Raw genomic sequence first — 12505 nt, 5'->3', positions numbered from 1 at the left:
ACCGGTTCCTCACTACCCAGCGGTCCCATTGCGAGACAAGCCGAACCCACGAAGGGTATGGAAAAAGGCCCTCTAATATCCGCAGGAGAAAAGAGTTAAAATAAACGCACTAATTAATTTAAATACGAATCTTTGTTCAAAGGATTATTTATTTTGCTAGTTATATTTCCTCGAATAAATTTATGAAGAATTGGCACTTTCACTCGATAAACAATTCCAGTGATACGAGAGGGATCAAACAAACAGAAACAATATTAATAGGAAATAATAATAAACAAATATCTGCTGTTATTTCCGCCAATCAACATCGTATTTCACATATTTTGGAAGCGTATACGTTATTTAATAATTGAAAAACGCCATTTAACACATTTCGTGTTAAACAGTTAAGGTATGTATAGCCTTTTTAACTACTTCTAACGATAAATTTTATCTCTAAATGTTTACATTTAAAAATACGAAAATTTCTTACAGTTTCCCCCAAAAAACATGAAAGTGTTTACAGTTTTTTCAATAATTTTGCTGGTGACATTATTTTGTAAGTAAATTTTAATATATTAATTAAGGCGAATTCTTGATATAGTGACTCCTCGATATAGTGAATATTTTATAGGTTATTGTTTTACTTTTTACTTTTTCCATTGTATAAAGAATTCATTATATACAACAACGAATTCTTTATACAGTGGCATTCTTTATGTAGACTATAGCTCGGAGTTCACTATATCGAGAGAATGGGATTGGATTGGATTGACGAAACGTGGCAACGCAGCGCACGAATGATACGTGAAGAGGAAAGTGCCTTCCGGGAGGACTTTCTGTGGGAAAACTGGTCCCTATTTAGGTGTTACGCGTATGGAAAACTAGGAAAACTCCACTCGGCCATTTCGTTGGCAATGTTCGAACACGCTACGACTATGGGTGTTGCGTGGTTTTATCCACTCGACCACCGATGGGCCTTATATCGAGAGTTTGCCGTATTTTAAAGTTAAAAGTTCTTGTTATTCTTAGTTGTTAGAATATGATATTCACAAATTTTTATCTCCTTTTAAAGGTTTTATATCTGTAAGTGAAGAAGTAAATGGCGCTTATCCCACAGACTCGCACTGTTATCCCTACGCGTGCTTTCCTCTCGGAAAGAGCGTTAGATGTGAAAGAATTTGCAGATTGTTCGGTGTTTATTACGGCTATTGCTATTCGTTTTCGTGTTATTGCGAAGGTTTGAGTGGAGCTAACGCAAATTACTACGCAAGATTTCTACCGGATGTCCCATTTGAAATTAAAACATCAACAACCACTCGAAAAACAACGACAGAAGCGACGACCCACGAAACGATACCCATAATAATGGTTTAATGGGTATCGTTATCATTATCGTTAAGTATGAGAAGATATAGAATGCGTTTCCTTGTCAAGCAGCCAAGTAAGCGAGCCAATAACAGTTCGTTTCATACGAAACTATGTTATTGGCTCGCTTACTTAGTGCTTGACAAGGAAAAGCCTCCATACACAATCTCGAGAAAAGATAATTTCAGTTTATGAGAAACTTCTGTTATATTGATTTGGTGAATAAAATCTAAACGAAATCTGATTTTTGTTGTTCTTACGTGTTAGTACCAGGCATTTTAGCAGGCCACGTAGTAATCTATGTGGCTTACGGATTGGCGTTCGTTCTCAAAATTTGATGGATCAATTTCGATTACAATTTGTCATTTTCAAAGTCGCGCTGTGTCCCTAGTCGTAAAGATACAAAATCCAGAAAATATTTCTGAAGCATTTTATTGTTAGATTGACTTATATTTCCTTTAGAAGACGTTCTGTTATTTTTCAACGCAGTTACCGTGAACCTCGGTGATTTTGGCCAGCGTAGGCAATGCTTTTCTCGATGTCGACGTCACAGAAATCTCTCGTACCTACGTCATTACTGCGCTGTTTAATTCCCGAATTTCCATCGGGGGACTTTACAATTGGTTTAAAAGACAACTTTGACCCAATTGATATTGTGAAAACTTTTAGTGCTGTGTAATTGGCGAATCCTACAATAAAATGTCGGCATCGGCTATATTCTGTACATACTTTTAATGTCAAATTGTCAGTCATTTTAATGAAGAATTGTATTTTATCTTCGCGTTATCAGTTCCAACAGTTCCAGTTCCAGAGATGGAACTAGATTTTTCCCATCTAATCCACAGTTCGAACATTATATTAATTAATATAGACTATTATGATTTAAATAAGTTCGATATTGTGTTATTTAAAAATTTAAATTTTTGTCAAAAAAATTAGAATTAAAATGACGTACTGTACATAACGACGAGTTGCTCAACTTTTCCGGCAACGTTTAAAATTTTTAGTGGCGCCATCTGTTATTTTAATTTATTTTAAAATATTTTAATATTTCTAGCTATTATAAAATGGCAAAAACCTTAATTTTTATGGTAGGAATGGGTTTTATAAAAAAAAAATTGTAAATGCTAATAACGAGTAAAATCTTCATTAATTTCAACCCTACTGGAGATTATCACGACTCCCATCATGGCCCTACCCCGACCTTTACTCACCAAAATTGAACAGCATCAGTCTTTCTAATAAACAAACCTCCCTGGAAAACTTCAGAAATTTTCGACAAAAAGCGCAGGAGTTATTACTGATGAACAAAATCGTGGCTCACACACGCCAACATTCATACATACAGGAAAAAACCCAATTTTTTTGCATTTCTCGACTTTTCAAGGTGTTCTAAGTCTAAAAATGTAAAAAGTCTCGAGGTGGTGGGTCTATTTTGACTCATCGTCATACTTTCCTTCTGTTATATATAACGGAAATAAAGTAAAAAACACAAAAAAAGCCAATTGACCGGGCGAGAATCCACCACCAAATACCAGTGTTTAGTCGCTTTATTCACCACTCGACTACCGTAGGGCCCTAAGAATAAATGTGAAAAATAAATATATATTTTAGAAATATTTCTGATTTCTTCTTCCGGGCGAAGTCAGTGACAGAAAATAAATTCTATTTGAAGTCACGGAACCATCGTCGAGGTCTCACCCCTCACCCTTCTCCGCGGATTTTTTCTTTGTCCAGAAATGACTAAGCAGAATCGACTCGACGGGAAAAACTGGAATCGCGCCATTTTCGAAACAAAAGTATTGCTAATGTATTCGTAAGTTTGTCGAAAACAATTATTGCAGATTCGAAGATGCATCGCGCGAGCAACACACTATACACTCTCGCTTCTGACAAGCTTCCCCTCACAATCTCCTATGGCAGGTTTCTATAGATTCTATAAGACTTCCTTCTGTCGTCAAGAATTGTCATATTCCGACATCCTTTTCGAATTCGATTCTAGTAAATTTTTTTTTGTCACCAACAAAATTGGTACGAATAATCGTTTCTCGGAGCAATAATAATAATAGGACGAAAGGTGTCATTTAAGTGTTTTAAAGTAAGTTCGTACCCGAAATAAAAGTAAAATCGTAAGTGATCAATCGGCAATGCGCTAATTATGGACACATACTTCCCTTTCGGATTACTCGAAACTCGACGATGAAAAGATTTGAAACGAATAATCCTCCTCGAAATGATCAGAATTGGATTTATACTTGTCTTTACGAAGGTATTGCGTATCTTAAACTTTAAATTTTTTAAAGCAAGACAAGACACACGTAATAAATTGTCGCAGCGGATATTAATTTAAAACCGACGACGAATTTTTCACAGTAAAAAATTTCAACAAAAACAATTCATTGTTATCTCATTCATTTTTTGGAGCATTGTTTCGATTCGATTGTTTTTCTAATTACGCGTTTTTTAAAATAAATGTGTCACCGACATAAATAAATTAATATAAATACTGTATAATAGAAAATATTAAAATACGAGTTTATTAATCAAAAGATTACATCGCTTTTGTGTTTCCGAATGCATTTATGTACTTATGTATAACTTACGTAGAACGAATGAAACTATTTGCGAGGCATTTCTTTTAGACAAGTTTACGAGTGTGTAGTTTTCTCGTAGTAGACGGGCAGCGAAAATTCACAAAGGAGATACAATCGTGTCTCCAAAGAACAACTTTAATGTAATTTAATCTAAAAAACGAGTTAAGTTTATACAATTATTTATAAAACACTAAAAAGTAACTATTTCGCAAAAATTGCGAAATAGTTACTTTTTAGTGTGGTCATTTTAACATCGAATCTAGATATGTCCTCTGGTTTTAAGCAACATTAAAAACAAAGATGTAAAAATAAAATACAGCCGGTGCGATATATGTCGGATTACAGACTGTAATCCGATATAATCGGACCGGTGGTGCCGGATTACTGGATTTTATAAACTTATACGTGTGTGTATTATAAGTGTTGTACAGTAAAATACACAGTCGGTCTAATATATGAATATCAAATTAATCACAACTGCGGACTTGGAACCAACAACTAGCGACCGGCAGCATACGCGTATTGTACGGTACACCAGTCTCTTATATAGACTGGTGAAGACACGAAATTTTTAATATTTGAAATATATTTCGTCCTGAAATTTTTAAAATAGTTTCAAAAGGTTATTTATATAAAATCGTTTTTATAAAAACGTTAAAAGATTTCCCAAATTTCTAATATTAATTTTTTCAATGTTTTAAAATTGGCCTTTCCGATAATACTAAAATCGTTAAATACAAAACGGGGGCTAGTCTATTCACACGTGGAAGGATGTTTGTTTATTATTCTTTTACACGAAATTAATGTTATTTTGTGTATTCGCTTTTAGTTTATTGTTAACATTTAATGAGCGTAACACAATTTTTATATTTAAAAACTTACAAATGAAGAATATTTACGAAATAATGTGTTTTACACATAAAATGTTGATCAAATTTAAGTTACAAATTTGAAATATTATAGAAATTTGGCAACCTTTATAAGTTGATTTTTAATATTTAGTTATACGAGGTGAAATACCGGGAGAACAATAAAGATTGTTTGTTTTCTCTGAATAAGTTTTCCTCCATTGCAGAAACGGAACACCAGTACAATAAGTCCAATTAATACAATCTGTCCCAGCAGACATTTGGCCCACAAGTTTTACTCTATTTTTTGTGCCTGTAACATTGTAATAAGTTAAACTGTAATTTTAACCGATTACAATGTTGCATGCACACAAAATGTAGTAAAACTGATATTAGAGTAACAGGATACTGAAAAGTAATAAAACAAAAGACATGTATTTATATATATGTTACAGTAAAAACCCGTTTTTTAGTGAAAACGCGTTTTAACTAGTTGAAACGCGTTTTCACTAAAAACGGGTTTTTACGGGTTTATATATAATATATATAATAGAAATTAGATTCTTCTGAATTTTATTTTCACGCTAATTCCTGCCAAACGCCATTATGGGTTCCACGTGCCCACAAAAAAACGGTCGAGTGGTGGTGATGGACGGTGACCGACATGTCCTTCGCACCACACCTGAAAAGTTTCTGGGGTTTTTCAACCCGATCGCATTCTATCCCAAACTTCCACAGAGACATAGGATGTAACCTTGACCACTCGGCCACCCGACCACCCAGTTGAAACAAAGCAATGAACTCAACTCGGATCAATTAATATATATATATATATATATGCGCGCTTAGTAAATAAAAAATTATGAACATACAGTCTGGAATTATGTCAAAAATACGGTATGTATTATCAACGCATTATTGGGCAACAACCGATTGGCATTGTTTCAACTTTAACAAAAGTCTTCGGCAAATTAACACGTTGCAGTTCGAACTTTTTCTGCAGAAACAAAGTGAAAATGACTGAAATAAAAGAAACCGTGAGTCTAAGTCGTCAATTAGGACAAAGAGTTTTATATTTTGTAACGTAATTGACAAAGCCTTCGACAACCGTGGTACATTTACATTTGATAAATCGCTTTCCCTTTTAGGAATTGCCAAAGCCGTCGGTTCCCGAGCTCTTCGTCACTCTAAAGAGATTCTTGGAAGGAATCAAAGCAATTGTCTCCGATGACAAATACGAGGATGCTCGAAGATTGATCGAAGAATATCAAAAGTCGGGAGAAATGCAAAGGCTGCAGGGATTCTTGAAGAAATATGCAGAAAACAATGAAAATTATGTGAGTGTTTCTTCTTCCTCGACGAGCGGTTTCGCTAGAAATAATAATAAACGCCTTTTCAGGTGACCGGATTCTGGCTGAACGATATGTATTTGAAAAATCCTTTGCCTCTCCCCATCAACTCTAATCCCTTCTTCCTGCTGCCCAAGCGGGAATTCAAAACGGATGACGACAGATTTCGGTAATGGTTTCTGGTGAAATAGTCATTTCTAAGTAATTTGCCTTATTGATGACCGTGTATTATTTCTCAGATTCGTAGCCAAATTTATCATCTTCTCGCTTATGTTCAAGCAAAGAGTCGACAGGTAAACGTAAATTACAAACAACAAACGAATTATTTACACGAAAGAAAGTGGCTAAAATGACTCGTTTGTTGCAGTGGTAAAATAATACAGGAATTTGCCGGAGGACAAGGGAGAGGAAATGCACTTTCCATGGCCACGTATCATCACTTCTTCACGGCTTACAGACGACCGGGAAAGAATAAAGACGAGCAGATTTTAAGTGTAGGCGGCAGACATATCATTGTAATCTGCAACAATCAGGTAAGAAAACAATTTCATTTATTGTCCTTATAACTTTTCGATATTTCCAGCTTGTCATTTCCTTACGGCATACATTGCATTAAATCTTTTTTTCCATATGGTTCCATATCTCTGCACATTCTATTCTCTATTTCGGTGTTTCTCAAACTTTTTGGTCCGCGACCCCCCCTTTGCACTTAAAAATTTCAAAAGACCCCCGAGTATGCGTAGAAAAACATCCCGGAGAGGGGATTAATTTAAATTCAGAAGGAGTTAATTTCTTTTGTTTAATTTCATTGAAACACTCGTGTATATGTTTGGACGTTAGCAAACTCAATTAGTTAAGTTAAACATATTTTAAATTAAATTTAATGTGACGGGTGAGCCTGCTTATTTTGGCACAATAAATTAAACCTGGGTTTAATATCAGTCAGTGCAGATCTCGTAGCGATTTCGGTAAGACGTAAGAACAGACAATACTATTCTGAGACGAACACAGTGCTATTTTTCGATCTCTTCCATTCGTAGATGCATATTCGGCTATATTTTCGAAACGTACTTTGTTAGACAAATCATTTCTTTTTCAATGCCAGTTATTTAATTAAAGTAAATTTATACAATTAACTTAGTCTTTCAATATTCACGTAGGAATAATAAAATATTATCTACCTATCGCAATACACTTTTCTTGACAGTTATTGTAACTTTGTAACGTCCCGCTATCTACGAAGATAGTACGAAAATCATTTCGTAGTATACCTCTTCTACAGTCGACCAATTTTAAATGCGAGGTATATACAGGGTGATCGAAAAGGTCTTAGACACCCTTTAAATATAGGTCAAAATATAAACGAAACAGCCATTTTCTCCTGGAAACGTACCTAGTATAACCGCAAACAGCACCCGAGTGTTATAACAAACACGACGTATACCTTACCTGCATTTCTTTCTGCGTGGTTCTTTCTACACTTCGAGCAACTCCGGTTAACGTATATATATATATATATATATATATATTATATTAACTACGCGCTGTATTAATCTTATTTGTAGTAATTAGTAAATGTCTCTTCTAGAAGACATTTTCATTTGCATTATGTAATATTACCACATGACCATTCCAGTGTTAAGAAAGTACTTTCTATATTTCATTTTCATTTTGTACTCGATTACACGCGTTCGTTAGACATTCGATTCATACATGCCGATGTTTTGAAAATTGTATTTTTAAATATTTAACAGCTATTTGTGTTGATGATACCTGGCAGAATTGCTCTTCCGAGTGAAAAAGCTCTGGTGGAAAAACTCCAGAAAATCGATACTCTCAGTAAGCTGGAACCGCACTATCCACCAGTGGGGATTCTCACGGCTCTCGATCGAAGAGAATGGGCGAGAATAAGAGAACAAATGATCGAAAGTGAGATCAAAGCGAAAAATTTCTTAAATAATAAAAATCCTCGATCTTTAACTGAAATTTACGATTACGCAGACGAAAATAATAAAGAATCCATTCAGAATATTGAAAATTGCCTGTTTGTGGTGTGCATGGACGAATCGAACGAAGGGGCGAGGAAACAAACCAGATCGAAATTCTTTTCGGTCCAGAGGTTGGAAGAGATGGCCCATCACATCCTTCACGGCAATAAAAGCGAACATTCCACCGGTAATAGATGGTTCGATAAATTTATTCAGGTAAAATTTATTAATCGCTAACCAGTAACAGAAAATTTTCAACGTACGCTTTCACTTTAATATACTCTCGGAGGACCACTTTCACGCGCAACATAATTTGATACGAATAAATATATCTACCAGTAAATTCATTAAAAAATAAATTGTAATACGTAAAAGACACAGAAGCGATCTCACAATGCAATTTATATTTCGAATGCTTTCTCTTTCGTAAAATCGAGTTTCTTTATACTCTAACAGAAGTGTATCGAGCAGTTTGTGCACGAACACGAACGAATACTTTCTTTTATATTAATTAATTTCACCCGCATTGTCATTTTGCTTTTGAATAAATGCGAATTTCGATTTGATTAAAAGAAAAATTTCTGTATTTGCCTATAAAATCGTACTTAAATTGATGCCAAATTACTTACTCTCGCCGTTCCGTAGTTTATCGTGACCAAAAATGGAGTAAACGGAATTGTGATCGAACATTCGGTGTCGGAAGGGATTACCGTTTTAAGATTCTGTGAAGAATTCCTGGACTTTTTGTAAGATATTTTTTATCTCAAATTAAATATTAGAAATGGAAATGAAGTGTTTAATCTATTTGCAGGAAAAACGATCAGCCGAAGAGATCGTCCGACGATCTACTGACAGTCAGAAGATTAATTTGGGACCTCAACGAACCTCTCACGGAAGAGATCAAAAATGCATCGGTCGTCACAAACGCGTAAGATACTCAAATTTTCAAAAATTCTATTCATTATAACCGCTTAAAAGTTATGATACGTAAAACAACAGGCGAAATCACTATAAGGTGTTTGTGTTCGAAAAGAATTTACAGTTGCCATCGGTAGATATTGATCCACCATTTAGTAGATTCTTTTGATTCTACCCATCGAATAATGTCGCGAAAAGTAACATTATTTATCGAGAAAAACTCGATAATAATCATAAACAAACGTCGTCGCAATCTCGGCTCAATATTCTGTTCTTTTCAACGAGTCGATCAACAAATGAAACATCTGGCAACGTTTATACAGGGTGTTCCAAAAGTTTCCGTACATACAAAGGTGAAATGTAACTTTATTCACAAAACATTAAAATGCCAGCGGTAAGATTTGTGTCGGTGAATTGGCGGAGTAAGGCAACCGAGCACGGCTAATTTGCCGATGGAGTAACTTCTAGCAGGATTTCCTATGTGGAAACTGGTAGAACACGTAGAACGCTGCACGGTGGCCAGCTAAGTGTTTACAAATCAACGACCGACTACCAGAATTCGATGATGTTATTTATTCGGCCACCGGCGGGCTCGATTTGCGTCCCTCTACGGAGACTTTTGAGACACCCTGTAATTAATTTATATGTCATTTTAACGCAGTTCACGAAAAGCCTAAAATAATTTCCTGTTATTTGTAATCGTAGCCAATAGTATAACTAGCTCTTCGCGTACTCTACGTAAAATTTTAATTTCGACTACCCATTTTTGGACGATAGAAAGGGTCGATTATTTTTAAACGTTAACCGAGAACGTTGCGAAATCGGACCCCGTACAGCAAAATGTAATATTTGAAAATAAATGTTTTCCGTCATTTTTTGATTCACATTTCGGGAACCTCTTCTTATCTGCGCACCCGTTGCACCTAGTTATGGAACTTCTTATAGCAAAACAGCCGTGTTTCCTTTGACCTTTAAAGACAATTAAGGTCCGTGGAACGACCATTTATTCGTTGTAAACATTATTTTCAGAATGATCGACACACTCGAACTCAATATTTTTATATTTAACAATTACGGCAAAGGATTTCCGAAGAAACAAAAAATCAGTCCGGATGTGTTCATTCAGTTGTGTTTGCAGTTGACGTACTTCAGGTTTACTTAAACGACGTTTCTCTTTCCTTTAATGCCTATTTGAATGTAATTAAATCAACGATACTGTTATTTTCTTATCAGAATGCACGGCGTAATGACGGCCACTTACGAAAGCGCCGCTTTAAGGAAATTCAGATTCGGTCGCATCGATAACATCCGCGCTTCCAGCCAAGAGGCTTTGGATTTCTCAAAGTCCATGTTAGATTCTTCCTCGAGTCAGGTCAGTCGAATGGAAACTTCTCAATTATCTTAAAAACTCTCGATTCAAATAGACTCGTTCGATGTCTTTAGGCAGAAAAATGGGATAAATTCCAAAAAGCCGTGAAAAAGCAAAACGAAATCCTTCTTTACGTAAGTAACAAAGAGATATAAATGGATAAAAAAAAATTCCACAATTGCGATAATATGTATTTTCGTGCAGACAATCAACGGAGAAGGACCGGATAACCATCTTTTGTGTTTAAAAGAAATGGCTGCGCTGCACGGTTTAGAAGAACCGGCACTTTATCGGACAGATTTTTACAAAGAGTTCCTGAATTTCCGCTTATCCACCAGTCAGGTCAGGCATCTTTCTATACATCGATTAACTGTTAGCCAGTGCAAAAGAATCGATCGATTGGCTTTTGTAGCTTCCAACGACGTACGACGTCAAAGTTGGATACGGTCCCGTGGTGCCCGACGGATACGGTTGTTCGTACAATCCAGAAGAGAACGGCATCGTGTTTTGCATTTCTTCGTTCGAAAACGACCCTTCGACGGACTCGGAGAAGTTTGCTCAGAATCTGCAAGTGAGTTTGATGGAGTTGAAGGAGCTTTGCGAGTGTGCTCGAACTGCACTTTCCACCAGGTTGTTCTTTGTCGATAAACAATTCGTTGGTGTTTTAGAAAAGTGAATTACTCACATTTCGTTGTTTCAGCTTACCGACAAAGGCTGCAGTTAAAGTCGAAGCAAAATAAATCGAATGAAGAATCTTTTAGGCCATTCGGATGTTTTCGGCTTAAGCCGTAGAAATTCGGCTTCGAAATTTTTGAATCGAGAAAAATTGTTTAATAATGATTAAAAATTTATTTAATAAATTTCACGAAAACATTAGTCGTTCGTTAGCTGGCCACCTCGCAGTGTTCTGGGTTTTCTTCGTGTGTCTAACACCTAAACGGAATCCAGTTTCCACATGGGAAACCCTGCTAGAAGTTACCCCATTGGCAGATTAGCCACGTGTTCGGTTGCCTCACTCCGTCAATCTACTGGCACAAATCTTAAGAGTACCATTTACGTACCTTAGTAGTTTACTACCTTAAATTATTTTTATTTGTTTATAATAGTCTTATTTGTAGTAAGATTGATGAACGAGGCAACGCGACATATGGGTCATATGCCAAGAGGGATTCCTCCCGGGAGAACTTTTCTGTCGCACACATAATTTTATATATTATAGTCAAACCTGTTTTTATGCGGTCTTTTTTTTGTGCGATTTTTTACTTGTGCGATTTTTTATTTGTGCGGTATAGTTGGCGACTAGTCTCGTGCGATTTGTCATGTCTCACGTTGACTTATTATAACTAAATAAACTTATTATAGTAATATTATTTGACGAATATGCGAAAAATGAAATAATTTATTTTTTAAGTCAACAAAACACCACCTGGACAAAAATATGTAAAACAGACGATAGACGAGACGATGCGGTCAAGCGCTGACATCTGTTGTCAATAAATTCTATTTCGTACGGTTTTGAGTTATTTTCTATGCGAGACTTTTTTTATGCGGTCCCCGTTGACCGCATAAAAATATTTTTTAATTGTGTTGCGAAAACTATTTTTTACAGCCCCTCGTGAAGTTTCGTGCGATTTTTTTATGCGGTCCCTATCCACCGCATAAAAACAGGTTTGACTGTATAGTTAATAATAAAATGTTATAACAGTGGAAAGTTACGCGACTCGTTGCCGAATTTTTTAATAAAAATGTTAAAATAAAATGTAAAAAACACTAATTGAAATTGAATTGCTTTATATTTTACTAGTAAAGAATGCCCACCGTTGCCCCGGAAACTCGGGGAGTGAGTCGAGTTGTCCTCATTATAGGATAACGAATGTTTCCCGCAGAGGGGCAGAGAGTACTACGCAAAATTTGTCGCAAATCAGTCAAAGGTTTAGCAATTTGTGGGGACGAAATCACGAGAAGAAGTGAGTTTTAAAGTAGCGTATATTTTTTGAGGATTGCACAAACTAATTATGCAAAATTTGTCCAGATCGTGCAAAATGTTTAGGAGTTTGGGGGTTGGGGAATGAAATCGGAGAGGAGCGAGGGG

At 35.8% G+C, this 12505-nt stretch overlaps 1 protein-coding gene across 1 annotated transcript; it reads left to right on the top strand.

The window, feature by feature from the left end:
• The first annotated feature begins 5692 nt into the window (after positions 1-5692).
• LOC136990916 (choline O-acetyltransferase-like) lies at positions 5693-11196 on the top strand. The gene is made up of 15 exons (XM_067289385.1): positions 5693-5826; positions 5938-6126; positions 6189-6307; positions 6378-6431; positions 6506-6671; positions 7893-8067; positions 8140-8342; positions 8772-8872; positions 8938-9054; positions 10074-10196; positions 10278-10416; positions 10488-10547; positions 10618-10755; positions 10826-11043; positions 11114-11196. The coding sequence occupies exons 1-15, from the start codon at positions 5806-5808 to the stop codon at positions 11151-11153; spliced, it is 1863 nt and encodes a 620-aa protein (XP_067145486.1). The 5' UTR covers positions 5693-5805; the 3' UTR covers positions 11154-11196.
• Positions 11197-12505: the final 1309 nt, after the last annotated feature.

Source organism: Centruroides vittatus, unplaced genomic scaffold (assembly GCF_030686945.1).
Source record: "Centruroides vittatus isolate TY-2023 unplaced genomic scaffold, ASM3068694v2 contig_1381, whole genome shotgun sequence".
Classification (NCBI taxonomy): Eukaryota; Metazoa; Arthropoda; class Arachnida; order Scorpiones; family Buthidae; genus Centruroides; species Centruroides vittatus.
The sequence above is the reverse complement of the archived record's forward strand: the minus strand, read 5'-3'. Positions and strand labels throughout refer to the sequence as shown.

Coding starts and splice junctions, on each gene's coding strand:
- LOC136990916 (XM_067289385.1), top strand. CDS start 5,806: ATGACTGAAATAAAAGAAACC. Junction 6,672..7,892: donor TTGTAATCTGCAACAATCAG/GTAAGAAAACAA, acceptor AATATTTAACAG/CTATTTGTGTTGATGATACC. Junction 11,044..11,113: donor CGAACTGCACTTTCCACCAG/GTTGTTCTTTGT, acceptor TCGTTGTTTCAG/CTTACCGACAAAGGCTGCAG.